General features: G+C 31.8%; 2 protein-coding genes across 2 annotated transcripts; both read left to right on the top strand.

The window, feature by feature from the left end:
* Positions 1 to 15,035: 15,035 nt before the first annotated feature.
* On the top strand, positions 15,036 to 15,849 carry LOC106358727. The gene is made up of 2 exons (XM_013798539.2): positions 15,036 to 15,100; positions 15,162 to 15,849. Exons 1-2 carry the CDS (start codon positions 15,036 to 15,038, stop codon positions 15,847 to 15,849), a joined length of 753 nt encoding a protein of 250 aa, XP_013653993.2.
* Positions 15,850 to 17,507: 1,658 nt separating this feature from the next.
* LOC106359509 lies at positions 17,508 to 18,305 on the top strand. Its single transcript, XM_013799194.3, has one exon. It carries the CDS (start codon positions 17,662 to 17,664, stop codon positions 18,046 to 18,048), a length of 387 nt encoding a protein of 128 aa, XP_013654648.1. The 5' UTR covers positions 17,508 to 17,661; the 3' UTR covers positions 18,049 to 18,305.
* The last annotated feature ends 939 nt before the right edge of the window (positions 18,306 to 19,244 follow it).

The following is a 19,244-nucleotide window of genomic DNA, read 5'->3' as shown; positions in this document are numbered from 1 at the left end:
AAGAAAAACAACAGCCTCATGAAGAGGATCCTCAGAGCACTCACTGGAGGCTGCATCAGAAGTCAGGATGAGCAGACGACGCAAGGAACAAGGCGCCCAGGCAAAGAACCAGCGGGCACTTCAGCTAGAGAAGAGAGACTTCCGAGGAACCGGAGAACAGCCGGCCACTCCAGCAGCGGCGATTCAGACTGAGTCCGAACGGACTATTCCTATTCCCTTGTTTTATCCATCTGAACTATTCATTTCCCTGCTATTTGTTTTTGGTTTGGTGTGTTTTAGCCTCCTCCGATTTATTTTCACAACCAGGGATGGTGTGAAGTAAGTCTGGGGGAGAAACTCTTGAAACTCTGTACGATTTCCATGTTCTTATTGAGTCAGTCCCTAGGATCGAGTCAGTCCAGTCAAACTTATTGTGGTAATCAGGACCTTATTTTGTGATGATTTCTTAACCACCTCGTGCTTTAACCTTCTTATTCAGTGACCTTAGCAGTGATGAAAGACCCACACATGGACCTGGAACACCCTGACTTATCTCATTTGACACTCCAGAAGTTCTCCACCGATCAGGTTACACTGGGTAGACTCAACTCCACTATATCTGAACCTAATCTGGACTTTAATTCTTCTTGTTATGGGTACTAGATCAGGGAAACGAGACCTATACTCAGGACTTCTTATCCTTTTTATCCATCTTGCTGTTCCTGAGTAGCTAGCTCATCTTTAGCTAGTTCCCACCTTGTACCTTAGCCTTCGTTCCAACTTCAGGCATTTGTTTCTCAGTGTTATATGTGCAGATATGTGCAAAAAGGTTGGAGAGGAAAGGATCAACGCAGCCTTTACTCGTTACTGCTGCAGAAATTCAATCAGAAAGGAGAACAAGCAGATCAAGGGACCAACTGCTCCATGACCAATGGATCGTGCAAGTATAGCAGAATGATGCGAATCAGATCCACCAGTGGCCTTCTCAAAATCACATGCTACCTCCTTCTTCGTCACCTCATCTCTACTTTCATGCAATTTAAAAAAAAAAAAAAAAATTAATTACCTTTCGTTTTGGCATTTGACGATGGAGAAGGAGATGAGTTCGAGGGAACATGAGCCACTGGGAAAGCCAAGAAAGAGTTCAGGCTAATTTTCGGAGCACATAGAAGGGGGCAAGCAGAGCAGTCTGATGACTGTTCCAGAACAGAGAGCAAAAACGAGTAGAGGCTGTGGACATCAATGGATCCGTTCTCTCTTGCTATTTTGTGCGATATCCTGCATCCTCTAAGAAATCGGTAACCCCTAAACACTCTCAACTCCACCATTAAAAAGCTTGTTCCATACCTAGACCGTCCACCCTGAGTAGCGCCCATGACAAGAAGCTCACGAAAATTCTAATTGAACAAATGGAGTTTGGTCTCGAAAATGTCGCTTTTTCAGGTCAAGATGTAGAGTAAGGAGCCGATCTGTGAACAGCGATCAGGGGTTTCCAGTAAGTGTGTGTGGTTCTAATCTACTGCTTGTATGGTTCAGAGATTTGTGGTAAGAGTATGGTTGCTGAGAATAAGCGAGTTCCCACACTTTCAAACTTTTCTCCTGTTCTTGATACTTGCCTTGTTCGAGGACAAACAAGGATCTAAGTCTGGGGGAATTGATATATGGTGTTTTTCACATCATTGTATAGGTGTTTTTGTATTGATTCGAGTCCATAATCCGAGTCAGTCTAGTCCTTTTTGATCTTTTACAGGTCTGGAGTTGGTAGAAGAATGAAGAGAGCATGTTTGAAGAGAAGCTGTCCTTTTGGAGCATTTTGCGGAGAACACTCAAGACGAACAGTCCCGAGACTGTTCTCAAGCAGAACAAGCAGACGGAGTGATCCCGAGGTTGTTCCCGACAAATAAGGAAGCTTCTATTTTCGGGAATTAAGGCCTTGTTGCCCTAATTTCTTTTCTACCTATTGGCGCCTCCATATAAAGACGCCATCTATCCTATTTTATGATTTACGCTAGTTTTTACAAGAGAACTATTAGCTTTTGCGATCCGCAACTTGTAAGGGAGAAGAATCCATTCTCTCATAGAGAAGACCTTCTGAACCCTTGTTTACTACTCTATTTATTATGCAATTTCATTCAGTAGCTATGTGTTTTTTTGCTTGCATCATGATTGAGTAGTGATCCAGCTCGCCTAGGGTTTTTAGGGTGTTGAAATATGAGCTAAACATAGATAAGCTATTCTTGATTATTCTTCATCCATACTATTCTTAAGGCTTCCATTAATCTGATCATTTGATGTTAGATCCTAAGTTTATCACCTAGCTAGCCGCTTAGGAGATAGCTTGACATGTATTGAATGAGCTTAGTATCCCTAATCAGCGAAAGTAGATATTAGGGTAGTAAGTGAACTGATCGGACCTGACCTCTAAGGCTTGCAGTCGGTTCTCATCTCAACGACAGTTAGATGATGGGATCGACCAGCAAAGAGATCACCACCACGACAGTGGGGTGTTCCAGCTGAGTGATCCGAGTTCTAGAAAGCACTGCACCGCGCTTGAATAATTGTTTGGCTCTCGCTCAGCACCCAATGAAATACCCTAGGCTAGCCGCTTGTTAAATTGAATCAATCTCTAGTTTACTTGTTTTCCGCGTCACCAATTGAATTAAAAACCATTTTCTTCTTAGCTTGATATTGAAATTTATAAGAGTAAAGTGTAGACTGGTCCTCTGGATTGAATCTAAAGTACTATAATCACAACTGTTAACTTGGCAGTAGCAAGGATTCATATTTAGTGTATCACGAATGATTGGACATATGTTGCTTGCTCACAGTTGACAAAACAAATGTTGCTTGCTCACAAGATAAAATGGTTATAAGGTTTTACCAGCCAAAGGAAGTTATTAGTACGAATAAAAGAGATGTTTGTGGACTGATCACCCACTATTCATCTTTATAATCTTAGTGAATTTAGGTCTTAAGTCTTTGATGATTACAGAAAATTCATTGGGATAAGTGTTAAACATTTTGAGCAACACTAATTCGCATTAAAACAACAAGTAATCACTAGTTCTCCCCATCATTAATATTGGGTCAGAAACCAACCATTTTCCATCTAAGAATTTTGGATGTGCAATATACATTTCAGTTGCTCCACCACAGAGCTTAGTTAAGATATGTTTATAAGGTTGAAAATATATGTTGGATATGAATCTCGGTTGATACTTAAGTATCTAAAGCCAACCCCGAAGGCTATAAGTAAGGTTCTATATGAATTCTAAAAGTGAATTAGTATTTCCAACATAAGGGAAAGAAAATAAACAGCAGGAAAATAAGATAAGTTGATATGAGTTATCATTGATCATCGGACTAAAGAAAATGTCAAATAGAGTCCAAAAGATAAATTCAATTATAGTGCTTAGTAAAGCAGTTGCCAGACAAATTTGCTGACCCAAATAAATATAGTGATCAAGTCACATATATCAGCTGTAAATGCTCCAATAAGAATATATGTTCTACAAGAACAATATCAAACTGCTCGTCACGCCTTCAGCGTGGTAGACATATTGGTTTCAAAGAAAAAATCCTCGTAAATGAAAAAGAGTATATATTGATAATGGTCAAAACGAGGCAATATAGTTTTGAATAATCTCCAGAAGAGACATTAAATATGACTGAAAGAAATTCAGGTACCTGAGACAATGAAGAAATCTCAATAAGTTATGAAATAAAATAGAACCAATAGTAAATCGACGTCGATGATATTATAATCATAGGAGTAAAATAGAACCAATACCTCTCTCTGGTGATCTTTTCTACTTTTGAGTATTATAATCATAGGAATAGTCATTTTCCATCAGGGTACATATTATAGATGGCAGACGTGCGAATTGTAAGCTCGCTTCATTTGCGCTTCCTATGCAATATGCGGTGATTCCTGGCCGGTCATGCTTCAGTATCCATCTGTTCCTTTTTCTTGCACAACTTACTGAGACATTTGTTTACATTGCTTTTGTTATGTTACGACGGATAAGACCATTTGTTGGAAGTGTTCAGTGTCCTCGCTGTTCACTCCGGATCACCAACGACCTACTAGAAGGGAGTTATGTACCCTTATGGGTGAGTTATGCAACTCAGAGTGTTTACATAATCGCGTTGCTATTGTAAATATTCTTGTACATTTATATTCTGTGAAGAGCTAGTCAATTGTCTGCATGGTAGTCCATTTCCACGGAGGAGGAGCATTTGTTCACTCACTTTCGGATTTCTAATCACATAATTGGCAATCCCTTAGAATCTTGAGAGTTAGCTGGTTATGGAATATATTTGGACTACGATAAGGCCAAAATGATCTCAAGTTTAAGATTGAACACTTTGGAATAAGCTTATTTTGCTCCATGTTGCACACTGCTCCTACTGTTGACAAGAAGGCTCTCCCAAGTAATAGAGATGAGTTCTAGTTTAGCTTGATATCCAAGACATGGAAATCAACTGGAACTAGGGCATTACCAATCTGCACCTCTAGGTCTCTTATGATTCCTCCTGAGCTTCTCTGAGAACAATCCAGAAAAGTGAATGACTCTTTGGAAGGCTCCACCTTCAGACCCAGATGGTCTGCCATAACCCTAGGTAGGATGCTGACTGATGTTCATGTGTCGCACAGTGCATGTGGGAATTCAATACCATTCACCGTGCATGGTATTGCAAACTTCCCAGGATCACTCTTCTTCTTCAGTGTAATCCTATTCTTCATCTTTTCTCTAGCTTCACAGAACCTTCTCCTAATATCCTCTTCAGTTTCTTTGGTTTCTCTGAAGAACATTCACAATATGTTGGTAAAATAAGCCTCCTCGAATGGCTTTTCTAGAGGAATCTTAAAGACTCTCTTTTGGAAACTTTCCATTTTCTTCTCATTAGCTCCCCTCTTCAGATGTTTTGCCACTTTTTCCTTTTTTTTCCTCAGGTTTCTTCACATAGGAACCTTATCAACTTCCATAGGAACTGTTGTATCATCCTAATGTGTACTGGTGGCCTCTGGTGGGTTATCTGAAGGTTTGGTTTGTGTCCTGAGTGCATTGAGATGTGCAACGTCTATCTTTGGCATCTGTACTTGTTATGTAAGAGGTGATCGTCGATCGATGGGCACTGGAGGTTGTCTATTGATGGCGTTTTCTTTCTGTCGATCGTCGGTAGTATTGGAATGTCGATCGATTTTGACATAAACAGGGCTGGGTGGATGTGGGTGTCTTGCTGCGAACTCCTTGTGAGTCAGGATCCTCACGGCATTGCAAGATGCGGTTGACTCCGTAGGTGTCATCGATCGATGCTCTGGAGAGCCTGTCGATCGGTTTTGATCAAAGTATGTCAATCGATGTTTGAAGTCCGGCGTCGATCGACACCAATGCAATCCGCCGAAACTCATCGAGCTTTCTACTTTGAAATCTCCTGCTTGCAGCTTCTCCTGCTTCACCACTTGCCAGAAATCATCATCTATGATGGCATTCACGTGGTGCTTTGTCACATCAGCCCCTACCCCTCTTGTTAAGGCTTCTTGCCTCTTAACAGCTTCTCCTATCTGAACGACCTTCATCTCCAGCTTTTTCACATGAGTGCTCAAAGTCTCAAACTTTGTGTTCAGGTTTGTGTAGACATGGTCAATCTTCCCATTGAAGTCCACCGTCATGCACTCCTGTCCCTTAAGAACCCTATCAACTGTCTCATCAATCTTGTTCTCTTGAGTAGGTGGGTGTGTCTTCTGGTAGTAGAAGTCTCCATATGTTGATGTAGGATTTCTGATGCTGCGAACTCTGGTTAAAATTACTTTTCTGTCCATAGAAGTTTTCCATTCTAGACCTCTGAAATCCAGTTCCACTACTGAAGTTCACATCTTCTTTTACCTCTACTCTACCCTTTGTGTCTACAGCCTATGCATCCTCAACTAAGCATACCTGCCTCCTGAGAAGCTTGTCAACACTGTCAAGCTTTGCCTTCACTTTATCCATCTGATCATTCCCAAGAATGGTTGCGGATCTCTTCCTCTCAAAGTCAGTGTTCTTGGTGCTGCTGCTGGATGCTAAGTTTTCAAAAACTCTCACAGCCTCTTCTGAATTCCTGCTGTTGAATTTCTCATTGCTGGAAGCATCAATAGCCATCTGATATTGCACTGCGACACCTCTGTAGAAAGTACTGAGCAGTTGTACTTCATTGAATCCATGGTGTGGACAATCTCTCTGATAAGACTTGAATCTGATCCAGGAGCTTCTGAATGATTTTACAGGCTCCTGAGTGAATGTGGCGGTCTTGCTCCTCAAGTCTTCAGCACGCGCCTTATAAAAGAAGTTGCATAGGAATGCATTCTTGATGTCGCTCCAGAATGTGAGAGATCCTGGTGGTAACTGCTTAAGCCAATGCGAAGCATCTCCAGCAAGTGAGTACTTGAAGAGCTTGCATAGGAGGTAATCTTCAGAGACTCCCTCAACTTTAATAGCAAATATAAGATCCTCGAACCTCTCCAGATGGTCCATAAGGTGCTCGACAGATAACCCATAGTAGGGTGTATGTCCCACAAGTGTGTAGTACTGCGGCTTCAACTCGAAATTCCCCCTCTTAATAGTTGGAGGACAAATTACTGATCTATTGGTGTAGAACTGATATGGACGGTTGTAATCAGCCAATGTTCTGGGTCGAGCAGCCTCATCCACAGGTAGAGTAATGCTTGTAGTATCAGTATAAGACTCAGGGATTTCAGCCCCCTGAGCATATATCCTTTGACATGCTGCATTAAGCAGATGACCTTCATAGTCATGCAGGTCTCCCTTCTCATCACGTACAAGTATCAAGGTCACAACCATGTCTTGCGGCTCAGTATCGAACTATGTTCGGACTGAAGTATCGATCGATGTCGGATTGAAGATGTCGGTCGACGGAAGAAGAGTGTCTTCGGTCGATGGTGGTGAGCGAGTGTCGGTCGATGAGACTGGTGTCTGGATCGACGGTGGCTGACAAAAATCGAGCGACGAACAAGTGTTGTTGTCGATCGATGAGGAACGTATTCCTTTGCGGATGAACGTTCCAAGCTTGCAGGATCTGATGAGAATAGCAGTTGAGTTTCCTTGTTGCTTCTGGTACTGCTGGGCTTGTACCTGAAAAGACAAGAAATTTTTTTTTGTGTCAGAAAGTGGTTTTAAGAAGAAATCTAGACTAAACAAGATTAGATCTATAAGGCGATCAAAGCTCCCAGGCAAAGGCGCTAAATTTGATATTACTCAAATTACCCTAAGGAGTGAATTACTCTCTCAAATAAGAGGCTCAGTTGTAGTACTTAGGGATCGACTCCACAGAGAGCTAGGGAACCTACTAAATCTAATCAGATTAGTTAAGCTAGGTTGTTTAATGATTTAAATGTAAAGTTGCAGGTTTGTGAGCAAGTGATTGCTCGATTGATTGATTGGAGTTTTGGTACTTAAATAGAAATAGCTAGACTTAGGGTTTTAATTCAGGTAATCAGGATTATAATCGTACGGATGCCTAATAAGTTGTATGCATGATATTATAGAGCTCAACACTTAATTACAAACCATTAGGCTTTCGCTTTCTAGGTTTGTCTATTGACCAGTGTTGATCGATTATTCTATAGGAATATCATCTTAATGATGACACGTGGTTACAAAAAAAATGTTATAATGATTCTCAATTAATGTATACTAGGTTAAGACCCGCGCCTTGTGCGGGATGAACATTATATGTATAAATTATTTTATATATAATATGTTTATAACATATTATGAAATAATAAATATATATTAAATAATTAAAAAGTTATTATCTACTACTTATATAATTAAATTGGTGCAAACATATAAATAAAATTTTATAAATAGAAAAAATATTTTTTTCTATTTGACATGATATATAATTAAATTTAAATGATAGTAACATATATATGGTATATTTTGATATTAATATTTATTAGATAATGCTTTTTGCTCATACTGTTTTTTTATCATATGTATCTATTATAGCAAAAAGTCTAAATTAGTGATAACAATTTTTTTACTGTGGGATTAATGGTTTAAGTAATTTATAATATTTTAAAATTTTAAGTTGTCAATATTTTTTCAAACTTTTTATCAAAAAATGTCAAAGTAAATTTCAAAATTAAGATATTTATGTATTTTTATATGGCAAATAGTTTAATTTAAAATGATACATATATTTATATCTTTTATTTTTGATACTTCTTAAATGAGACTTTCAACTTATATTACATTTTAATTATTTGTACAATGTCATAACAACAGTTTTAAATCATAGATCACAAAATTTGAATGTGAAACTTTTAACAATTTTAGTAATTTATACTCGTTTTTAAAAATTCAAAATATAATATATAAATAATTTTTTTAATTTTTATTATATGGTTACTATTATTGCTTAATTTATTTTAATAGCTTAAAATTAAACAAATATAATTATAATACACACTTATTTTTATCAAATCTTTATTATTCAAAATCATTAATTGTCATATATATTTTAGCCACATTAGACAATTTCGTAATCTTATTTAAGGAAATAATGAAGCACATTAATAATATATTTATTATGGTTTAATAAAAAGATTATTATATATTTAGATTGACCAACCTATTTCTCTAAGGATTCTAAGAATCATTTTAATGATGACACGTGGCTACAAAAAAATGTTGCAATGCTTCTCAAATAATATATAGAAAATTAGATTTTGACCCGCGCTTTTAAAGCGCGGATTTGTTTTCCTTTTAAAATATTTTTTTAAAACTGACAAAATAATTTTTAAAGTAACATTTTCATATATTTGTATTTTATTTTATAGCAAACATAAATTATCACACTTTTATTATTATTTTATCAATAAGTATTTATGTTTAGAACATTTTACTTATTCTTTTGAAAGGATTTAAAGTGGAATTTCTCTAATCGATAAATTTTATCATGTCGTGATTTTATTTAAAGTTATTTTATTTACAATTTGAAATTTTTAATAAACTATTATACTACAATTTTAATAAAGATTTAGGTCTTTCATTATATATATTCCAATATTTTATGAAAGTTTAAATTATATTTAGAAGAAGAAAATCTAATAATCATGTGTTTAATCATGTTTAATGTGGGTTTTATTTTTTTATATAAAAAAGATTTGAAATTGGCCCAATAACCCAAAGAAAAAAAATGTGGAAATACAAAAAATATGATACTCGCCCTGAATGTGTGGTTTATGACCATTCACTTTTTTTTAAATGATAATATCTATACTATATTAAAAGGGAGATATAAGCTCCTATTAGAGTGTCCACGTAAGCACAAAAAATTGTCCAATCAGAGAGTCTGAACTTGCCACATCATCTCATTTATTTTTTCGTAAAAATGAAAAAATAATTCAAAGGAAATGATCGAACCCGGGTTAGTACGATATAAATATAAGGCATATACCACTAAGCCATTGAAACTTTCTTGAACACATATACAAGAATCACTAAATATCTAATCACAAACTCTTATGTACATTTACAATAATATAGATTCAACTTTCAAGACTCTGATACTTTATTTTGTAAAAAAAAATAAGTAAGTGAGTAAGCTAATATATTCTTTGAAAATGTGAGAACAATGAGAAATATGAAAAAGTATAGATTTTTGTTTTCGTGACAAAGTTAAAAATTTTGTAAGAGTAAGTTTAACATATAAATTTTTGTGACAAATATGAAAAAGCATAGATTTTTGTACAATTTTGACAAAACAACTCAAAACATAGTTCTCTAATGTCTTAATAAAATATTATTTAAGGGTGAAATAATTAAATATATCAATTCAATAAATTTTGTAATTTATAGACAAAACAATAACACAACAAATTTTGAAACATTTTTTAACCTATCGATTTCTTTTCATGAGAATCCAACTAAACAAGATAAAAAAACAATTAGATTTATTTAATTACCATTTTATTCAATTTTGATTAATTTCAAATTGTAATAATGTATCTTTTTGAAGTTACAAAAAAATAATGTTCTTTCTTTATTACACTAGCATTATATATAGATTTCATATACACAAATAAATATAATATAACAACATAAGCTTGCTTTCCCCGATTCATATGAAAACTTTTTAAGTTATCCACCAAAACAAATTAATTAAATAAATTAAATTGTTAGAATACAACAAATTAATATATAATTTTATTTTAAATTAAATTATTAAAAAAATGTATTTTCATTAAAAAAAAAATAATAAACAAGTAAAACTGATTTGATGGTAATTTTTATGACATATATATATTATGTGAAAAAAATCTTAAATATGGAAAAAAAATTTTAAATACAAAAAACTCTAAAATTAACAAAAAAAACTAATAAAAATTAAAATATGATATCAATTGAAAGCTTCTTAGAGAATATTGATAAAATATTTAAGCTATAATTAGACAAATTTAATTTTTTTGTCAGCCAAAAGTTTATTATTAATTAGCATCAGTTATTTCAAGATGTTTAAGAAATGATGGACAAAAAAATAGGATGGACATAAATGATATATGAAATATGAATAGTATTTTGTAAAGCTGACTTAGATAACACATTTGTACATCCATTTCAAGTCTTTTTTATGCCTAAATTCAATTTTTTCAGAGCCGTTATTCCAAAAAGAGATAGTATGAAATATTGTTTTGATATTCAGATTTATTTCTTGACTGTTAAGAAGATTGATAACTGTAAAAATGTCTCATTCGAATATGATGTGTCTATAACCGAATCTCCAACATGAGACAAGTTTGTTTTAAAAGTAAATAACTTTATTTTTCTTATATTATATAATAAATATATATTATTTACTCATAATAAAAATATAGTTATGCATCTATCACAAATAACTATGCAAATATGTGAATCAAGTACAACAATCAAACAACATAATGATTTCTACAAAGAAAATTTAAAAAATATATTTATTTTATGCAGTCTTATTTTATATTCTTTAAATAATGTAATACAATATTATACATTATTTTTTTAGAATTGAGAAATATATATAATATCTTATCCGCGCATAGCGTGGTTAAAAAATCTAGTAAGTATAAAATGATATTTTAAAAAAATAGCACCTCATTTTATAAAGATAATATCGGCTTGTAAAATAACTATTCCAAAATTTTGGAATATACCATAGGAATCGAAAAAAAATTAGAATCTCATTTTAAAAAAAGTTAATTTTAAAAGATAATATCAGATTGTAAAATAAACTAACAGATTTTGGAATATACCACAAGAATCGAATTTCTTTAAAATATTTTTCAAAACAACATTTTGCAACCATTCTAAATTCGTTAATATTATTTGAAAGAAAAAATAAAATTTATTGTTAGGGTTTAGGTATTGTACTTTGTGGTTTAGATTCATCTTTTTTTGGATTAGCACTCAGTAACTTTTAATAGTTTTCACTTATGTATCAAAATTGTAATATTGTTGCTTTCCTATGCTTTGACATGTGTATGATTCGTATGATGACAATGAAATTATACCCGGTTTAGATTGGTTATTGTGTTTGTTTGATTTGGACCCAAAAAAATATAATTGTGATTGAAGACATGTTAAAATATCAACATAGAAATACGGTTAGGAAACGTGGGCATGTAGTATGATAGTTTAACCGAGCCCAAACTAAGTCAAATGGAAAATAATAGAACTAAATCGTTAGATAGTTAATTGACCTAAGCACACCCTTAATGAATCTACCGATTGCTTTGAAAAATCAGTGACATAGGATGTAAATCTTATATATTAAAACAGAAGTCACAACCTTGATTCATGTGTGATTTTTTTAAAAATAGACCTAATGGACATATTCATAAAAATTCATACTATATTTTAATTCAGACTAATAATAAATATAATTTTTAAAATATTTTAATCATAGTATCTTTTGATATCTTTTCATTTTAAATATAAATATATTTATTTTAAAATTCTAACAAATCTGTTTAAAAAGATTTTTACAAGATCTTCATTTTCGAAATTATATTTAAATATTTTCACTAATTTCGAAATTAGTTTAAAATATTATTATACATTAATATATCTTATATATTAAAACAGAAGTCACAACCTTGATTCATGTGTGATTTTTTTAAAAATAGACCTAATGGACATATTCATAAAAATTCATACTATATTTTAATTCAGACTAATAATAAATATAATTTTTAAAATATTTTAATCATAGTATCTTTTGATATCTTTTCATTTTAAATATAAATATATTTATTTTAAAATTCTAACAAATCTGTTTAAAAAGATTTTTACAAGATCTTCATTTTCGAAATTATATTTAAATATTTTCACTAATTTCGAAATTAGTTTAAAATATTATTATACATTAATATATTTAATTATATAAAATGAAAAATAAAAAAATCTATAACATTTTAGTTATTATATAATCATAATCAATCATATTAAATTAAAATTATTATATTGAGCTAAATATAATAAAATTGTATTAAATTTACATATTTATATATTTTATTTTCGTAATTATAAAATATTTATGTTCAAAAATAAAATCTAATATGTTGGTAAGATGGGTTAACATTATCAAACTATATAATACATGTATTTTTAAAGTTAATAATATAAAATCTTTGCAACTACTTTAATCATAATATATTTTCATTTTAAATATAATATATATTTATATATTATATTTTAAAAATTCTAATAAATCTATGTAATATTTAAACAATAACTTAATGTATTTTAAGTTATCGTTTAGAAATAAAAATAAATAAATTATAGTCATGATCACGTTAAAATATAATTATTATACTAAAATAAATATGATAAAATTATATTCAATTGATAAATTTATAAATTTTATTTTCATAAATATAAATTATTTATTTAAAATATAATATGATGATAGAACGGCTGAAAATTAACAAACTGTATAATAAATGTCTAAAAATTAACATATCTTACACTTTTATATATACAATAATAAATTATCTAAAATGAATAAGCATAAAAATATTGGTAAAAAGAAATCCAGTTTTGAAATACGGGTCAGAATTTAGCATAAATTAAATACAAAATATTTTTTAAATATATTTTCTCATGAATATATTTATTTGCTTAATAACTAAATGCAAATACAATAAGATAAATATATAATAATAAGTGGTAAATACATAAGGTTTAAACAATTAATTAATTATAACATGTAAATTATAAAATTATTGTATTTGAAATAGTTATATAAATATTTATGTATATGATTAACATTAAAAATATATACCACTTATGTTATTTATTTTATTTTTTTGTAACATACCACTTATGTTCTAAAACAATAATTTATGTATAGAAAAGTGAAAACAAACACCCGTGCGGTTGCACGGGTCAAAATCTAGTAAAAGGTTATTTTAGGAGTTAAAATTAGATAAAATCCTACTTTAATAGTATATGTATATCTTTACACCACCACAACATTATTTTGAAACTCGAAATACCAACTAATACTATACAATACACTAGATTTTCACCTGCACATCCGTACGGATAGATTTTCATTTTATAAATATATAACATATATCATCGTAAAACTTTCAAAGATATAATTTAAATTTTAGTGTTATATATTGTGTAAATCTATAATATTATTGGTTATGTTTATTATTCGATATTATTAATGTATAATGATTTGTTTTATACATTTAACTTTATTATTAATTGTTATTATATATTAATATATTTTCGAGTTTGGTAAAATAAATTCATAGTATGAAATAAATAAATTGAAAATCACGTTCATTTTTTTCTAATTTTTACAGACTGAATACAATATATTTTAAAAATTTATTTAGTTATACTATAGAACTGATATTTTCTTAGCATAATTTATATTTCTATGTTATTTATTTTAGTACATTGTGAGTTTTTATAAGTAAATAGATTATAATAATACTATATTATTAATTAAGAAATCCATCGCTGCAATAATTTAAAAATATTTTAAAATTTTATTAAGACTTTGTTATATTTTTTCCTACATATTTTGTTATAAGTAAAAATAAAATTTAAATATACAGTTAAAATTTATTTATTAATATCTATATAATTTATAATATTTTTTAGAAATGTTATATATTAAATAGATTAACTTAACAATCAAATAGATGTAATTGATGAAAAAGACCTAGTATAAATTTTTATGGTATTTCTTTTAATAAATAAGATATAGAATATAATTATAAAATTTGAAAAATAGCATACACTTTTATTTTATTTTGTTTTATAATAATCTTATTTAAATTAATGTATAATAGTATATATTATTAATTACGAAATTAATCAATGGTATTAATTTAAATAAAATATTTTAAATTTTTAGAAAGATTTGGTTAGATTTTTTGTCAACATTTTGTTATAACTAAAAATCAAATTTAAACTTACAGTTAAAATTGATGTATTATTAATATCTTTATATATTTAATGGATTAATGTAAATAATTAAATAAATGTAATAAATGAAATGGACCTAATAAGGCTATTGTGATTTTTTTATGGTAGATAAAAATGGTACTTCTCTTTTAACAGAGAAAATTGTTGGTATATCACAACGTCTTCAAGTTCAAACTCAAAATGATCAAATAATCTAGAATTTAGTCGCGAGGCTTTTCACAAATTCGTCATTAAACTCAACTCAAGCGTTTGGCATCAGCCATTTAGTTTCAAGCGACTATGAGCTTTGTATTTCACTTCATCTAAATCAATATCCAGAAATGACGAATAATCAGCATCCTTAATCCTCATGCTCAAGCTTCTGCCGCAGCCGCTGCAGCCGTGTAAGGGGCGTGCAGTCTTTAGGATGGCTCGCCCTCTGGGTTGCTTGGCATCGTCACCACAACTGCCCTACCTCCTATAGCTTCTGGTCACAATCGGAATCACCGCTTATGTCCTGGAATTGGCGATGCATACTTCGGCTTAGAGACTTGATATCAAGATTTCTCACCAGTGATGTACACAATGGATGCAGTACAAGTTTCTGGTACGATAACTGGACCCCCTTGTGCCTCTAATCCAAGTCTTCGGTAGGACTGGCACCCGCAACCTAAGGATTCATATAGATGCATCCGTGGCTGATGCTTATAGTGAGCAAGGATGGAGGCTGCCGCATCCAAGATCAGATACGGAAGTTGCACTTCACTCCTTTCTCACCACCTTTCCTACACCATCACTAGACAGAGGTCCCGACATCTTTAGTTGGTCAACAGAGGGACAATCGCACCCGGTTTTCTCTTCTTCAAGGACATGGGAAGTGCTGAGACCTAGAGCTCCAACCCAGGCCATTGCAAAACACATATGGTTCAGTGGAGCTACACCTAAGCATGCTTTCCATTTATGGGTTACAAATCTGAACAGGTTACCTACAAGATGCCGCCTAGCTTCTTGGGGTTTACAGATCCAAACAGACTGCTGCATCTGCTCGACACAACAGGAAACCAGGGACCACTTGATGCTCTCTTGCCCTTATGCTGGGGTCTTATGGACTGAAATTAATCGTAGGATCAGAGACCTGGTACCACCATTCTCAAACTGGTCGCACCTCATCCAGTGGGCTTCATCGTCCATTTCCTTGACGCCATCAGTCCTGCGTATGATGGTGGTTCAAGCCCTCACTTACACACACTGGCAACAGAGAAATAATATGCTTCACAACCAGACCCTGCTCCCTCCATTGGTGGCTTTCAAAGGAATTAATAGACACATCATTGTTTCTATCTATGCAGCAAGGAAGCGAAGAAAATTCAGCTCCCTTATGGCACTTTGGCTCATATGAAGTTATGATCCATTATCTATTTTCCTAATCTCTCCATGAGTCTGTTCTTGGAGTTATTCTACGCTTGGTTGATTGATACCCTGTTTTTTCACTTTCTTTTTTGTCAGGGTATGTCTTGTTTAGGTTCATCTCTCTGTAGAAAAACCTTTTATCTTTAATGAAATTAACATTCTTAGCAAAACAAAAAAAAGGCAGTTTGATGCAGCACCATAGAATGCAAAGAGGACAATAGACGCATAAGCAGCAAACGTTAAACGCGACTTCGGACGGATCAGTTAAAGCTACGTTTGCGTTTGTGACTACAATTTGAGACCTTGTAGGCGAAGCTGAGATGGTTTTCTTGCTGGATTTTCTTCTTCCATTCCTCCTTGAAGTAGACTTTTGTGGTCGTTCATCTCGTTCTTGAATATTCTTGATGGTTTAAATTTAAACGTTAAACTAGATTCTAAAAGGGCGGGTATATGTTTTGTTTTATATTTTTTAAAAGTTTGATTTTAGTATTTATGTTTTTTTTGTAATAATCATATTTATGTTTTTCTTTATAATAATATTTGAGTAAAATATTTTTTTAATTATTCGTAAGAGGTTTTGGCAATTGCATTGAATTTGTGATGTTGCATTACTATACACTTGTACCATAGCGATTTTACACATTAATTTTACACTTTATTCCTAAACAGTAATTAATTTTTTAAATAACAAAGTATAGTTATAATTTTATTTAGTAATCAAATAATAATCTAGATTTTGACCCACGCTTTAAAAACGCGGATATGTTTTGACTGATTATTTTGACAAAACTTGAATAGTGTTAATTATTTTTATAGGATACAACATGATTATTTGAAACATTAAAATTTTGAAGTTTTGCAAAATCACGACATGAATTTGTTTACAAATTTTTATGTTTTTTAAATATGTTAAATATTTTTGGTAATGATAAATTTTGTACATGTGGAAGACTTTATATTTTGCTAAACAGGTTAAATATGATATCATATCTTGTATATCATTTTTGTATGAACATAAAAAGTTGATAGTTTTTGTGCATAAAAAATAAATTTGAACACAATGATATAAAACAATAGCAGTGTTTTGAAAACTGAACTGGCCGGACCGGCCAGACTGTGACTTGCACTTCTAACCGGTTCCGGATTGTGCTAGAATCAGATTTGAGTTAAACCGACAAATCTGGTAAAAAAACGGTTAAAAACCATGAAATTTGCTAAAACCGATGATCCGGTTTGATATTAAAACATGGTTTTATGAAATTTCAAGTAAAAAAAATCAATTTTTAAAAAATAAATCATAAAAATAATATTATTTTAATATCTATATGGACTAACTTATTTTTTTAACAATTTTAAGAATTATTTTTGTGGCTACGAAAACATATTGTAATGCTCCAGAATTAATATATAGGAGATTACATAGCTCACTAATTCTTCAAGTTATTCAGCAGCTATATTACGTTAGATTCTTCTGTTACGAAGAATTTTTAATTACTTACTCATATTCCATAATTTCGTACAGCCAAATTCAGCTGATACTATTTAGATCTATGTATTTTTATTCGAGTGGCTTTGAATAATTCAAAAAGGTATATCAATATTGGGATAATACCCAAAGGTCCACGTAAAGCCGTCAGCAATTTTAAATAGTTTGTAAAACGACAGAAGAAAGTAAAAAATAATTATAAAAATTTATAAAAATGAAAATCGTGGTCATTAAGAAATCATTCATCGTCGACAAAAAGAAATCATTCATCAAAACCATCAATAATCTTTGAGTTTTTTCTTCTTCGAGAACGCGATGAACGACCGCAAAACGCTACTCCAAAGAGAAATAGAAGAAGAGAATCGGGCAAGGAATCAGATCACCGTTTCGCCTACAAAGTCTCAAATCGTAGTCACAGACGCAAACGCAGCTTCAACTGGTCCGTCAGAAGTCGCTTTTAACGTTTGCTGCTTATGTGTATATTGTCCTCTTTGCGTTCTGTGGTGCTGCATCAAGCAGCCTTGTACAATCGGATGGCGAGCCATCCTAAAGGCTAGAGGCCAGTTAAGCCGCTGCACCAGCTGTGGCAGAAGCTATAGTAGGAAGGTTAAAGCCGCAGATTATTCATCGTTTTCGGATATTGATTCAGATGATGTGAATTGCAAAGCACATAATTGCTCAAAACGAAACGGCCGTTTATAAGAATTTTGTTGACTTTCGTATATTCACAAACTTTCATCATGCTCTCTTTTCTAATCTGCGACTTTAATCATCATTAACGCAGACGCAAACGCTAGAGTTGACTTCTTAATGATGAGTTAATGGAAAGTCTTGCGATTAAAGTCTATACTATTATGATAATATGGAGTTCAAAAGTTTTGTTGTGATATACCAAATATGTATTAGTATATATTATTACTGTGTGAGGGATAAAGTTATCTTCAAGGAATAAAGTTGTGTTTGTTTTGCTCAAAAAAAAAAACAAAAAAGTTGTGTTTGATTAACGAGTAAGGAATAAAGTTAAGATCTTCTGCCTTTTTCTGTTATAAATTCTAAAACTCAAAACAAGTATTTAAACGATGATTTGAGAAAAGAAAAAATATTGAAAGGAATCTGGATTGAACAAACAACAAAATCAAATTCGAGTTAATAAACTAAACTTATAATAAATTGCTCCTAGGCAAATGATGTGGTTAGGTAAAAAGATTTTGAAAAACTCGAAAATGTCCTGTTTTTGATCCTCCCTGATTGCTTAAACAGCTCGACATCTCCTTAGGATATCTCACAAATCTCACTATACATACTTCACTGGATTTCTGCTTATTTGAAAACTGAAATGAACTTTCTTGATTTGTTCTTCGTTAATAGAATCTTCGACGTTAACTCAGCAATTCTCAGCTAACAGCTCGATGGGTTATAATGGGTTCGTGGTGAAGACAAGCCTTTTCCCAGCGCAAAATATTTGGCACAACTAGTTTTGGTTACAGCTCATCTACTCGCCGAATTGGTGTCAAATCCATTTCCAACAATTTTTTTGAATAAATAAATATAAAGAAATACTGATGACATAAAGTGTTAACAATAATCAAAAAGTGTAATTTTGTATAGATAGTGTAGGAAGCCGGAAAATCAAATTGAAATAAACGATAAGATACAAAGAGACGGTAATTAAGGACCTGGACAAGAAAACGAGACGGTATGAAAACCTTTTTGTAAAGATCACACTGAGCTGAGATATCATGTTTTTCCTTAACTCTTGATATTTTCTCTGTAGTAAGACATGCCATAGCGAATAACGACTCATAGGATAAAACCATGAAAGACAATTCACGCATCACTAGTTAATATTTATGCGAACTAAAAAAACTACGAAACACTCTCGACTTACATTGGAAGAT

Source organism: Brassica napus, chromosome A8 (assembly GCF_020379485.1).
Source record: "Brassica napus cultivar Da-Ae chromosome A8, Da-Ae, whole genome shotgun sequence".
Classification (NCBI taxonomy): Eukaryota; Viridiplantae; Streptophyta; class Magnoliopsida; order Brassicales; family Brassicaceae; genus Brassica; species Brassica napus.
This window is presented reverse-complemented; position numbering and strand designations above follow the sequence as displayed.